At 41.1% G+C, this 14,382-nt stretch overlaps 1 protein-coding gene across 8 annotated transcripts in view; it reads left to right on the top strand.

Annotated features, from left to right (window-relative positions):
• VPS13D (vacuolar protein sorting 13 homolog D) overlaps positions 1-14,382 on the top strand; it is a 296,584-nt gene that overhangs the window by 128,656 nt on the left and 153,546 nt on the right. For all 8 annotated transcript variants that reach the window (XR_004441096.1, XR_004441097.1, XM_033228304.1 and 5 more), the window contains 6 exons: positions 3,524-3,771; positions 6,352-6,543; positions 6,851-6,977; positions 8,911-9,053; positions 12,750-12,880; positions 13,101-13,276. Coding sequence is in view for 6 of the 8 variants with exons in the window: in XM_033228304.1 (XP_033084195.1) it covers positions 3,524-3,771; positions 6,352-6,543; positions 6,851-6,977; positions 8,911-9,053; positions 12,750-12,880; positions 13,101-13,276 (1,017 nt within the window). In the remaining 2 variants the exon portion in view is untranslated. The remainder of the gene's footprint in view (positions 1-3,523; positions 3,772-6,351; positions 6,544-6,850; positions 6,978-8,910; positions 9,054-12,749; positions 12,881-13,100; positions 13,277-14,382) is intronic.

Below are 14,382 nucleotides of genomic sequence, written 5' to 3'. Positions count from 1 at the left end.
GCGCCCGCCACCTCGCCCGGCTAGATTTTGTATTTTTAGTAGAGACGGGGTTTCACCGTGTTAGCCAGGATGGTCTCGATCTCCTGACCTCGTGATCCGCCCGTCTGGGCCTCCCAAAGTGCTGGGATTACAGGCTTGAGCCACCGCGCCCGGCCAAGTTTCAATTAATTTAAAAAAATAAAAGAAAATGAAGAGTATATAAAATCGCTGATTTAATCTTCTGCCTTCAGAAGTTAGTTAAAGAAGAGCAAATTCAAAACAAAGAAATAGGAAAAGGAAACAATAAAATAAAAATATGGATGGAAATCAGTGAACTAGAAAATAGAAAATTAACAATGTCAAAATTGACATAAATTTGACAAACTTCTACCAAGACTTGGTCAAGGAGAAAAGACAGAAAATAGAAATTACCAATGTAAGGAATGAAAAAAATGAGACACTATTACAGATCCTATAGACATAAAAAGGATGAAAAGGAGGTAAGAACAATTTTATGCCAATACATTCCACATGTAAATGATACTTTTCTTGAAAAACACAAGTTATCAACACTGACATAAAGAAGAAATAGAAAATTCAAATAGCCCAGTATCTAAATTAAAAGAACTTGAACTGTTAGAAAAGCCTTTGTCCACAAAGAACACTATAGGCCCATATAATGTTACTAGTGAATTCTACCAGACGTTTAAAGAAGAAATAATAACACTTTTACACAAGATTTTTCAGAAAATAGAAGAGGAAAGAACAATTCCTAACTCATTTTATGAGGCCAACATGTCCCTAATACCAAAACCTGATACAGCTACTATGTAAAAACTATGAGCCAGTGTTTCCCATGAAGAGATGCAAATATCATCATTAAAAAAATTTTGTTGTTGTTGTTTTTGAGATGGAGTTTTGCTCTTGTCACCCAGGTTGGAGTGCAAGGGTGCAATCTTGGCTCACTGCAACCTCTGCCTCCTGGGATCAATGATTCTCCTGCCTCAGCCTCCTGAGTACCTGGGGAGTAGCGCCTGCCACCACGCCCAGCTAATTTTTGTGTTTTTAGTAGAGATGAGGTTTCACCAGTTGACCAGGCTGGTCTCAAACTCCTGACCTCAGGCGATCCACCCACCTTGGCCTCCCAAAGTGCTGGGATTACAGGCGTGAGCCACAGTGCCCAGCCAAATTTTTCTTTTTTCAGTTGAGACAGAGTCTTGCTGTGTTGCCCAGGCTGCAGTGCAGTGGTATGATCTTGGCTCACTGCAGCCTCTGCCTCCTGGGTTCAAGTGATTCTCCTACCTCAGCCTCCCGAGTAGCTGGGATTACAGGCACCCGCCACCACAACCGGCTAATTTTTGTATTTTTAGTAGAGATGGGGTTTCACCATGTTGGCCAGGCTGGTTTTGAACTCCTGACCTCAAGCAATCTGCCCACTTTGGCCTCCCAAAGTGCTGGGATTACAGGTGTGAGCCACTGCGCCCAGCCCTTTATCAAAATATTATCAAATGCAATTCAGCAAGTGGTTTATCCCAGAAATTTAAGATTAGCTTAATATTTGAAAATCAGTAAATGTGACTCATCATATTAAAAGACTAAAAGAGAGTCAGATGCAGTGGCTCACGCTTGCAATCCCAGCACAATGGGAGGCCAAGGTGGGCAGCTCACTTGAGGTCAGGAGTTTGAGACCAGCCTGGTCAATATGGTGAAACCCCATCTCTAGTAAAAATAGAACAAATTAGCCAGACATGGTGTTGAACGCCTGTAATCTCAGCTACTCCGGAGGCTGAGGCAGGAGAATCACTTGAATCCAGGAGGCAGAGGTTGCAGTGAGCTGAGATCATGCCACTGCACTCCAGCTTGGGCGACACTGTGTCTCAGAATAATAGAAAAGGAGTAGACAGGCCACAGAATTGTAAAAATACATGTATCTGACAAAGGATTTTTGCATAGAGTATATGAAGAACTTCCTGCAGATCAATAAAAAGATAATAAAAAGAATAGACAAAAGACTTGAACTGACAACTTACAGAAGAAAATAGCCAGCCAATAGACAAACGAAAAGATGCTCAGTGTGATTATTCACTAGGGAAATGCACACAGTGAGTAATGTTTTACTGTCATTGAAATGGCTGAAATAAAAAGGAATGACAGCACCAAATGTTGACAAAGACGTGGAGCCATTGAACTCTCGTAAGTAACTAGTAGGAGTGTAAAATGGTACAACTACTTTAGAGAAATGTGTGGCAATTTCTTATAAAAATTAAGTACTGACCTGGCACGGTGGCTCACACCTGTAATCCCAGCACTTTGGGAGGCCGAGGCAGGGGAATCACCTGAAGTTAGGAGTTAAAGACCAGCCTGACCAACACGGTAAAACCCCATCTCTACTAAAAATACAACAAATTAGCCAGACATGGTAGTGCACGTCTGTAATTCCAGCTACTCAGGAGGCTGAGACAGGAGAATGGCTTGAACCAAGGGGGTAGAGGTTGCAGTGAGCCAAGATAGCGCCATTGCACTCCAGCCTGGGCAACAAGAGTGAAACTCAGTCTCAAAAAAAAAAAAAAAAAGTTAAGAACCCAACAAGTCCACTCTGGAGTATTTACCTAAAAGAAATGAAGATATATGTCCAAAACAATACTTGTACAACAATGTTCATTTAACCCTAAACTGGAAAAAACCAATCGGCTATCAAGAGGATAATAAATAAATTAACAGCAATTTATTCATACCATGGCATACTACTAGGAAATGAAAAATTATCAAATAGGATGTATAGAACAACATGGCTGAATCTTGTTGAGACTTTAAGTTTTAAAAGCCAGACATAGGCCGGGTGCGGTGGCTCACGCCTGTAATCCCAGCACTTTGGGAGGCCGAGGCAGGTGGATCACGAGGTCAGGAGATTGAGACCATCCTGGCTAACACGTGAAACCCCGTTTCTACTAAAAATGCAAAAAATTAACCGGGCGTGGTCGTGGGCACCTGTAGTCCCAGCTACTCAGGAGGCTGAAGCAGGAGAATGGTGTGAACCCAGGAGGCAAAGCTTGCAGTGAGCCAAGATCGCACCACTGCACTCCAACCTGGGCAACAGAGTGAGATTCCATCTTTAAAAAAAAAAAAGCCAGACATAAAGAGTAGTACATACTACATGATTCCACTTATATGCATGCAGTTCCAGAGCAGATACAACTAATCTGTAATTATAAATGTTAGAAAGTGGTTGCCTGAATGATGGAGGAGAATATTGATTGGAAAAGGACATGAGGGAACTTTCTGGGGTGAGGGAAATATCCTATAATTTATTTTGGATGGTGTTTATAGAGGTGTGTATAATTGTCAGAGCTCATCAAAGTGAACATTTAAAATCTATACATACTGTTGTGCATAAATAATTATATCTTAGTAAATGTATTTGGATTAAAAACTGCAAATAATTTTACTCATTGAACCACCTTAATGTTATTTTGCATACTTAGCTAAGGGGAAAAATTTTAAGTTCTTCATTCAGTCTGATGATTTTTACATTTTATCTTCACAGGTTTTGTGTGGCTATAAAGAAAGAGAATTATCCAGATTATATGCCCTCAAACATATTTTCTGACAGTGCAAAGCAGATTTTCAGACAGCCTGGGCATACCATATATCTCCTGCCAACTGTGGTAATCTGCAACTTGCTACCCTGTGAACTTGATTTTTATGTTAAAGGAATGCCAATTAATGGGACGCTGAAACCTGGCAAGGAGGCAGCTCTCCACACAGCTGATACATCCCAGAACATTGAACTAGGTAAGAATGTAGTCAGATGATCATTTGTCATAATCCTATGAGAATATCAAGGAGTATTTTGTGATTATTTATTTAGTAAGCATCTTGGAGAAATTGGGGCACATAAAATAGCTCAATAAGCCAGTTCAAAGGAATTAGAGCAGTTAAAAAAAAAAATAACCTTTAGCTGGAGGCGGCGGCAGTGCATGACTGTAGTCCCAGCTTCTCAGGAGGCTGAGGCGGGAAGATTGCTTGAGTCTACGAGTTCAAGGCTTCAGTGAGCTATGGTCACGCTACTGCCCACCAGCCTGAGCAACATAGTAAGACCCCATCTCTAAAAAATAAAAACCTCTTATAGAAAATGATAAGAAAAAAACTTAACCAACCAAAAGGTTTACAGAGGAGGCCCTCAACAGAGCCTTTTTTCTTACATTGCTGACATGATGTATGATTGTAGGAAGCCATTTCATCTTTTTAAACTATGGTTTTCCCAAGCAAAATCTTATGCTTCTTCTCTTTTAATTGAAAAGATAAACGTTTGCTGAGCACTCACTCTATTCCAGGCATACCTGGGCTTTTTCACACGTGTAGTCTCATGTAATCCTTATAGAAATAATTATTTGCCTCATTTTACTGGTGAAGAAATGGGGGTTTGGAATGTATCAAGTAATTTTCAGTTGTAAGGGTTGTTAAAAGGAAGACTTCAGCCAAATTAAATTTAAATGAATTTAATTGAGCAATGAACGATTCGCAAATTGGGCAGCCCCCAGAATCACAGCAGATTCAGAGAGACTCCAGGGATGCCTTGTGGTCAGAACAAATTTATAGACCAAAAAGGAAGTGACGTACAGAAATCAGAGGTGAGGTACAGAAACAGGTGGATTGGTTACAGGTTGGGTTTTGCCTTATTTGAACACAGTTGGAACACTCAGCAGTGTATGAGTGGGTTGAAGTGTGGCCGCTAGGATTGGCCAAGACTCAGTTATTGTTACAGGTGCAAAATCCTAAATCAGGTCTTCAATCTTGTCTACCTATTAAGTTAGGTTGCAGTTCATCCACAAAGACTCATATAGAAGCACAGAGTCCTCAGGCCGTATTTCGTTTGCTTTAACAGGGTGAATGAAGTCAAAGTAGAGAATCATTATCATATTTGCAACACTTGAAACAAGGAGGAATGGTGATTAGTTAACAATATTGTATGGTATATTTCATAATAGCTAGAAGAGAGGATTTTTAGTGTTCTAACTGCAAAGAAATGATGAATGTTTGAGATAATGAAAATGCTAAATACCCTGATTTGATCATTTCACAATGTATATATGTGTTGAGACATCTCACTGTACCCCCAAAATATGTGCAATTATTATGTGTCGATTAAAAATTTAATTTTTTTTTTTTTTTTGAGATGGAGTCTTACTCTGTCACCCAGGCTGGAGTGCAGTGGAGTGATTTTAGCTCACTGCAACCTCTGCCTCCCGGGTTCAAGCAATTCTCCTGCCTCTCAGCCTTCTGCGTAGCTGGGACTACAGGTGCCTGGCACCACACCTGGCTGATTTTTGTATTTTTAGTAGAAACGAAGTGTCACCATGTTGACCAGGCTAGTCTCAAACTCCTAACCTCAGGTGATCCACCTGCCTCGGCCTCCCAAAGTGCTGGGATTACAGGCGTGAGCCACTGCACCCGGCCAAAAAATTTTTTTTGCAAAGCAAAGAGGTACTTCTGGAATTTCGGCACAAAATGTATTCCTTTTAAGACTACCATACAACAGGTTGAAGTAATAATAACTTAGATATTTATGATTTTATAGTTTTGTAAGTGCTTTTCCTGTATTGTTTCATGTTATCTCCATTTACTGACTCAGGACCTGAAACTCATTGAACTTAAGCAATGTGTCTGTCCCACAGTGACAAGATTACATTGCAATTACTATATAACCCTTGAACTTAATTTAGAAAAGTAGTGCAGTGCTATTCATTCTAAATAGAATAGGTCTTTGGCATATAAGAGGTTTTCTAATATATTTCTTCAAATATTTATTGGGCCCCTGTACAAAATAGAAATGTCTTCTCATCCCATCACCATGTGCACACCCAGCACTGCTTCTCCTCAGCGCTCTGCATTCCACAGCTTCTCACTTTTCATAACAAGTATCTACATTTTGCACATGGGTCCCAGAGAGTTCAAATAACTTGTTCCACATCATGAAGGTACTAAGGACAGACTGGAGTTTGGAAGCCAGGCAGTTTGGCTGCAGAACTGTGCCTCTTACCCTGCACTTGGGTTATTAGGTTTCAGGCACCTAGCACAGGGCCTGAAGTATAGCAAACTCTTAAGAATCATAACTATTATTGATAGTTTTTTGATATTCTAACTCTTATGATTATGTAATTTAGGCTCCCTAGTGTGACTTCCAGGCCATCTGGTTTGCTTATATTGATTCTTACCCTAGCTAGAGGGAAAGAGCCATTCTAATGAAGATTTTTACCAGTTAGATACTTAGTTATTGGTTTTTCCAAAAGGAATCCAATTTACTTTTGCTGTGAGCTATTTTGACAAACTATAGTGAGAACTCTGAAGGTTAATAGTTTGTATCTTCTTTAGGGGTGTCACTGGAGAATTTCCCCCTCTGTAAAGAATTGCTCATTCCACCTGGAACCCAAAACTATATGGTGAGAATGCGACTCTATGACATCAACCGTCGGCAGCTGAACCTCACCATCCGGATTGTGTGTCGAGCAGAAGGATCCTTAAAGATCTTCATTTCTGCTCCATATTGGCTGATTAACAAAACAGGTACGTACAGGGGCTGCTCGAGTAGGTCTTTGGCGTTAGTCACGGGAATTCAGATTTATTTGCTTAGCTAACTAAATGGAGCCAATGCAAATAGATTACTTCAACCGTCTGAGCTGCTGAAACATTCCTGCTTCCATCATAAATGCTTAATCATGCTCAAAACTGTCCTTTTAGGCAAGGAACTGAGCCCACTAAATCGATTCAGTTTTCACTCTTTTCCCCCTTGATGATTTTGTTGGTTCACCATTTGCATCTCTCTCAGATAGACTGGGTGGTATTGCTGTAAACTTTTCTCTCCTTCCCAAAGGGTTGCCACTGATCTTCAGACAGGACAATGCCAAGACAGATGCTGCAGGCCAGTTTGAGGAGCATGAGCTGGCCCGGAGCCTGAGTCCTCTCTTATTCTGCTATGCTGACAAAGAGCAGCCAAACCTGTGAGTACAGTTATTTATGGGAAGGGGAAATAAGCTCCTAGGGAAGGGAAGAAATTAGTAAAGGTTATAATATATCCGTGTAAGTAGAAATATACTGTAGATAACAATCCTGACTTGGCAGGGGAATAGAACCATGACCTAATGGGATTTTTGGGGATCTAATTTCTATGTTATTTGATACTGAAAATAAACCATTTGGTTGGTTTATAATGAAAGCTAGTTTTATTTTACATGCATTGAAGTAGTTTTCCTATTCATAACTCTGCCAACGAAGAGAAAGCCACGTGTTCTTCTCTTCTCTACAGTTTTTCTTCCCTTGTAAACTTTAGCACAGGCACAGGAGCTGGCATCAGAATGGACATAGACTGGTTGTTTGGTAAAGCCATCAGCCTCATTAATCCAATCCAGGATTTGTATCACATTTGGAAATTCATCCCTTTTACCCTTGAAGTAAAACGTGCCATTTTATGGTCTCAAAGCACTCATTGCATGTTTAAAAGCAGGGACAAAAACAACTGTGAAGATTAAATGACATGTGCTTTTAATGTATGGTAGGAGCATTAATTCACTTTTGTTCTTGGTTTTGACATTTTGCTTTTTACAAGAGTCTTTTAATAGAGCTCTAATCAAAGATAAATGGGTGTATCCAATAGTGCTAAAATGCCATACCGTGTTATCGGTAGAATTATGCTGACAGCTTAACAGAAAGTCTTCTGGAGTACCACACTTCAGCGAGTACTGATGTGTTTACAAGGGAAGGTTGGAGTGTAGATTAGTGTTTGAGGCAAGGAAAGAGGATTGATGAGAGTTCTGGATATTGTAGGGGATGCAGCTAGCCTCTTGGCATGTGCGGCAAGCCCAGTCTCATTCTTTTCTTGAAATGATTTGGACAGTTTTAGATTTAGGACTTGACATGTGTCACACAGTGTGTTTTATCTCTGAATTCCACAGTTCCCAAAGCATTTTCACATAGACCGTCTCGTTGGATTCTTCCCACCATCGCAAGGGATTAGGCAGGGCAGGAAATATTGTTATATTTTAAGATGAGGAAACAGGCTCAGAGAGAGTGCTACCTGCCAAAAGTTTACATCCTTGTTAGTGGTAGAGCGGGAACACACATTCGGGAATTATGTTGCCAAAATCTGTGACAGGACACTGACCAACTAAACAATATTTTGCTATTGTAATAGTATCAGTCTGGCTGGGTGCGGTGGCTCATGCCTGTAATCCCAGCACTTTGGGAGACTGAATTGGGCACATCCTGAGGTCAGGGGTTTGAGACCAGCTTGGCCAACAGGGTGAAACCCCGTCTCTACTAAAAATACAAAAATTAGCCGGGTGTGGTGGCATACGCCTGTAGTCCCAGCTACTTGGGAGGCTGAGGCAGGAGAATCACTTGAACCCGGGAGGCAGAGGTTGCAGTGAGCCTAGACTGCGCCATTGCACTCTAGCCTTGGCGACAGAGCAAGATTCCATCTCAAAAAAAAAAAAAAAAGGTATCAGCCCTTGTAAGTAATGCAGCATACCTGCATCTTCTGTACATATGCTGCTTGTGCTTTTTAAAATGGACCCTTGAAACAGCAGAGTCAGGAAAGGATTAGTTTGACTTGAATACTTGATTTTTAGGGTAATATTAGAAATTGTACCCTTTTCCTCATGTGTTATACTCATAGAATCCTAACGTTTTCTCTTAAAGCTCTTAGTTGTAGATGGCAGTAAGTTTCACACACTGTTATACTGTGGCTGCCTCTAAGATCCAGCTTTAACCACTGATGAATTTTCTCACTGTGCTAGGGAATCACATGAGAGTGAAGAAGAGTCAATAGGAGAGGTGGAATTTGGATGATAACTCTATTAGTGTTTCCCAGTTAGAACAGGCAGGTAAGACTTTCTCATAGATGAATATCTACATCTTTGCTTTTCTGCCCCACAGCTGCACGATGAGAATCGGAAGGGGGATTCATCCAGAAGGCATGCCGGGCTGGTGTCAGGGCTTCTCCCTGGATGGTGGCAGTGGTGTCCGAGCTTTGAAAGTCATCCAGCAAGGAAACCGCCCGGGGCTGATCTATAACATTGGTGGGTTACATTTGGGGCAGTGGGAGAATCAGAACTGTTGGCTGATGACCTCAAGCCTGGAGGAATGAGCTGGCCATGCATTTTGGCCTGATTACAAGTGCTGATTTTCTCATTTGGCATTGGGTCAGGTATCTGTTCTCTGAATGCTACACTGATATCAACACAGATCTATTCTCCTAGGGATCTGAGGAGCCACCTAAACACTGCCCTTTTGAGGTCTGTGGCTCTGTTTAATTTCAGACTCACCTGTGTCAGGAAAGTATCAGTTTGGCTTGAATCCTTGTTTTTCAGGGGAATAATAGGAACACTTAGCATGCCTTTCATCCTCCAAGTATTCCCACGCATTCATTAAAATTTGCAAGCCCTAAGATTGTAGGAAGCATTGTTCTCCTTGAAACTGAAGGAGAGAGGTTAAGTGACCTGCCTAGATGCAAAGGGGAAGTCTGGGTCAAAAGTAGAATTAGGATTGGGGCATACAAATTAAATGCACTTGGTGGTTGTAGTAATTACAGCAATCTCCAAACTAACTTTGCTTATGGAAATGGGAGGGGTGGAAAGGGGAGGAGAGGATACCGTACCCATATGCCTCAGAGCCACTTGAGAACACTCAAAAGATTTGCTACAGAGTTAAGATAATTTGATTGAAATATGAATCAGGGTGAAAATTTAGCAGTGTATCCTTTCAGTATCTAATTCCCCAACATCTCAAAGCAATGTTTAGTTTTGAACATTGCAACACCATCTACGACTGCATGGTCCTGTAGAACTTCCTGTGATGATGGAAATGTTCTATTTTGCACTATCTAGTAGTAGCCACTAGCCACATGCGGCTGCTGAGCACTGGAGAGAAATAAGGCAAGTATGGCTGAGGAATTGAATTTTTCTTTTTACTTAATTTTAGTGAATTTAGGTTTAAATAGTCACATATGGCTACTGGCACCATATTGGACAGTATGCACATAGTCATAGTTCCTTCCAAGAGCAAGGAAAAACTGATGTGATATCATTTACATATTTATCCTGAGTCCCATGGAGAGTCAAGGATATGTTTAGATGTCTGAGGATTTATTAATAAAATAATCTTCCAAGTATAGTTTCCTTTTTGGGTTTTTAATCATAGGTTTATATTCATTCTCCCTTGACATGTGAACTGTCTTCTTAAAGTTGACATTAAGATTTTTAAAAGAAATAAACTGTATTTGATCTTGCAGCACAAGATAGTTAACTTTTTCTCACTTTTGTTTGCTCCACCCCTTGAATAGGCAAAGGCTGCTTCAAGCCGTGTTTGGCTTTCTGCTGTGGTATTTTGCCCCTGATGTATTTTGCAAAGCAAGCTACCACAGGTTGGCTGGAAACTGTAGTTGGGACAAATTGGGGTGGGAGGAGCTTGTTCCTTTTAAAGCAGCTGGCACTAAGAACCACAGAATTCTTGCAGAGGCCCGTTGATCAGACATACGCAGTGATTGCCCATATAAGTTGTTTTGCTAGGAGCATTCACTAGGGCTCATGACATATGTTTTGAGGGCGAATACTGTGGTTTAGGTTTTGTTGATCCACCCAGGGAAGAGATAGAAGGAGTGGCCTAAGATAGGACTTTATAATTCTTGAGGGTCATGAACTTTTGCCATGTCTTCCCACAAGGGAATTTGTGGAATCTCCTGCTTGAATATTTTGAAGAATAGGATAGATAACTAGCTCCCTATCAGGAAAGTTTAAAGCATAGTCCAAACTGAAAAGCCAGGGACAGCCTTGCCAGGTAGCCTCACATGGATCTCCAAAAAGAACGATTTTGTGCCTGTTGATCTTATCAGCTTATTGATTTATCAGGGGTTTCCCAGGGCAATATAAGATGTGAAGGGGGAAAGAAGCCCACCTTTTTCCAAAAATTGAGTGTCTGTTTTGTTCCAGAGTACCCTAGACTCTTTTTGTAATATTAAGTTAGACACATCTTTTTCTATTAGATATCACCTAACTATGATATTGTTGATTTCTGGCAATGAAAGCTTCTCTGTATGTCACAGAAAGAAGTCATAGGGTATAGCTCCATATGCCAGTATTACATAGCGTTTCTTAGATACACAGTCTTAGAGAGATTTTTGTGTGTGACTTTTCTTAGTCTTTCAGGTATTTTCAAGGCTTATGTTAAAGGAACATCAGAATTTTCAAGCCAGTTTAAGTGAATTACAGCACTAATAGGTTGGAGTATTTATAATTGGGATTATGTTGAGAAATCTATGACACCCGGTTGTCAAATCCTAAGGTGGGGTTTTCTATTTTAATGGTTCTCTTGATTCTTGATGAGTGCTGAGTGGAGTGGACTCCTTGTACCTGTCCCATCACAATACAAGCAAGCCCGATGAGGGTGCCGCTCCGGAGGCTGACCGCCTGGACTTGAATCCCAGCTATGGCACGTACTGCTGTGTGACAGAGAGTCAGTTACTTAGCTTTCCATGCCTTTGTTTCCTCATCTGTAAAATGGAAATAATTAAAATAGCTAACTTAGAAGGTTGTTATGAGGATTCAGTATAAAGCTTTTGGTAGAGAGCCTAGCAAGTATTAAGAGATCAGTAATTTTTATTATTATTGTTGTTGTTGTTATTTTTATTTCTATGATAAATATTTTTATCAGTGGGTGACCAGAGCTCAGCCCAGTACCTTGAATGTCATTGCTATATTTATTGTCTGAATGAATGAGTGAATAATGCATCCCACTGAATTTTTCATTTTTAAAAAGTGTTATCAGAGTTGTTAAGATAGTTCAGTGCTTTTCTTTATTTGGAACCGGCCGTCTTGAGATTTCCTTTGGACTGTTTTCTTATCTTTTCCTGGTACATAGTAGGCGCTGAAAACAGTTATTTTATAAATGAATAAATTTATTTATTTGTTTTTGAGACAGAGTCTTGCACTGTCACCCAGACTAGAGTGTAATGGTGTGATCTTGGCTCATTGCAACCTCTGCCTCCTGAGTCCAAGCAATTCTCTTGCCTCAGCCTCCCAAGTAGCTGAGACTACAGGTGCGCACCACCACGCCCGGCTAATTTTTGTATTTTTAGTAGAGATGGGGTTTCACCATGTCAGTCAGGCTGATCTCTAACTCCTGACCTCAAATGATCCACCCGTCTCGGCCTCCCACAGTGCTGGGATTACAGGCGTGAGCCAGCACGCCTGGCCGTGAATAAGTTCTCTAATACTTAGCATTATGTTTGAGCTGGATTCTTTGGCAATGGGCTAAAATAAAATACTAGACAAGAGTAAGTAGAGTTTAGAATATTACAGAATCCGACTAAGTAATCTGAAATTTCCACTATATCCTGTAATGAAATTTTGCATCCTAGGTGTAAGCAAAAAAGTATCATGTGAAACTGTTGTAAGTATTCAGCTTCATAAATGGAAACCTAAGGTATGTGTGACCAGCCACACTGTGAAATGGTACACACTGTGTGAAGAAACTAGGAATTAAGGGGGTATTGCTATTGCCTCTGAACCTTTTTAAGGCCTAAATGGGAGTAAGGAGTAATAATACTTTGAGTACAATTGCTATTTTCATTACATTCCTAGAAGGTTCAATATCCTGTCTGGGTGATAGAGTTATTTTCTCAGAGAAACTAAGTAACTGTGAAGGTTATTTATTTTTGTCAGACCAAGAGTTTTCTCTCTTCATGGTTAATTTATAAAAGTGGTTCTTGTTATTTGTAGGTATTGATGTCAAGAAAGGCCGAGGTCGATATATTGACACCTGCATGGTCATCTTTGCCCCCCGTTACCTGTTAGATAATAAATCATCTCACAAGCTTGCATTTGCACAGAGGGAATTTGCCAGGGGACAGGTGAGCAGTTTGGTTTTGAAGGATGAGAGTGCCTATGTAATAGCACGAATTTCAATGTCATCTTCCATGAAGACTGTACGTTCTGTTGTGCGAGTAACTGCTCTGTAACTTTGGTACCCAGATAGCTCCTGTTAGAGGGTAAGGCTCAGAGCAGGTACTCAGTAACACTACTGTCATGAATCAACTTGTTGACTAAAGCCCGTGATCCTGTGTGTTCCAGGGAACAGCCAATCCTGAAGGTTACATCTCCACCCTTCCTGGTTCCAGTGTGGTGTTCCACTGGCCCCGCAATGACTATGATCAGCTCTTGTGTGTCAGACTGATGGATGTTCCCAATTGTATTTGGTCTGGAGGCTTTGAAGTCAACAAGAATAATTCCTTCCATATCAACATGAGGTCAGTTTGAGACTCTACATAGAGACAGAAAAGTAGCCCCTGTTTGAGATGCAGTACTGTAGTAACAAGCTGGTATTACCTTTTGTAAAATGGGCACAAATATTTCTGGCTCAGACAGAGGTCTTAGAACTTGCAAAGTCCGGGGAAGTGTGAGCGGATAATTTGATGGAATAAACTAAAGGAGGTGTTGCCAGTTTTGACCATGGTGTAATTGCTGTTGTCTAATCCAAAGAGTAACACTGAGCTCATATTTTGATTACCTGCAACTTTGAAAGATCTGTCTGCATTTAGATGGTAACGCTCATTATAAATATTTTTGTATTTTCTGACATATTTATATAAACCCTTCTTTCATTTGATGCTGTTCTACTAAATCATCTGGCTTTCTACAGCTAATGTGGTAACACTCAGTTCTTGTTAAGAAAAATTAACCAGGCCGGGCACAATGGCTCATGCCTGTAATCCCAGCACTTTGGGAGGCCGAGGCGGGCAGATCATGAGGTCAAGAGATCAAGACCATCCTGGCCAACATGGTGAAACCCCGTCTCTACTAAAAATACAAAAATTAGCTGGGCGTGGTGGTGTGGTGTGGCTGTAGTCTCAGCTACTCAGGAGGTTGAGGCAGGAGAATTGCCTGAATCCGGGAGGTGGAGGTTGCGATGAGCTGAGATCACACCCCTGCAGTCCAGTCTGGCGACAGAGCAAGACTCCATCTCAAAAAAAAAAAAAAAAACAAAAAACAAATCAGCCTTAACTAGCCCAGGATAAGGTAAACTTTTTTCTTGCTTTCATCGTATACTTTTAAAAAAGTATTTACAGGCCGGGCGCGGTGGCTCAAGCCTGTAATCCCAGCACTTTGGGAGGCCGAGACGGGTGGATCACGAGGTCAGGAGATCGAGACCATCCTGGTCTACACGGTGAAACCCCCTCTCTACTAAAAAATACAAAAAACTAGCCGGGCGACGAGGCGGGCGCCTGTAGTCCCAGCTACTCGGGAGGCTGAGGCAGGAGAATGGCGTAAACCCGGGAGGCGGAGCTTGCAGTGAGCCGAGATCGCGCCACTGCACTCCAGCCTGGGCGACAGAGCTAGACTCCGTCTCAAAAAA

The sequence above is a fragment of the Trachypithecus francoisi genome, unplaced genomic scaffold (assembly GCF_009764315.1).
Source record: "Trachypithecus francoisi isolate TF-2019V2 unplaced genomic scaffold, Tfra_2.0 Lachesis_group12, whole genome shotgun sequence".
Classification (NCBI taxonomy): Eukaryota; Metazoa; Chordata; class Mammalia; order Primates; family Cercopithecidae; genus Trachypithecus; species Trachypithecus francoisi.
Note: the sequence above shows the minus strand (reverse complement) of the source record. Positions and strands in the feature narration are given on the sequence as shown.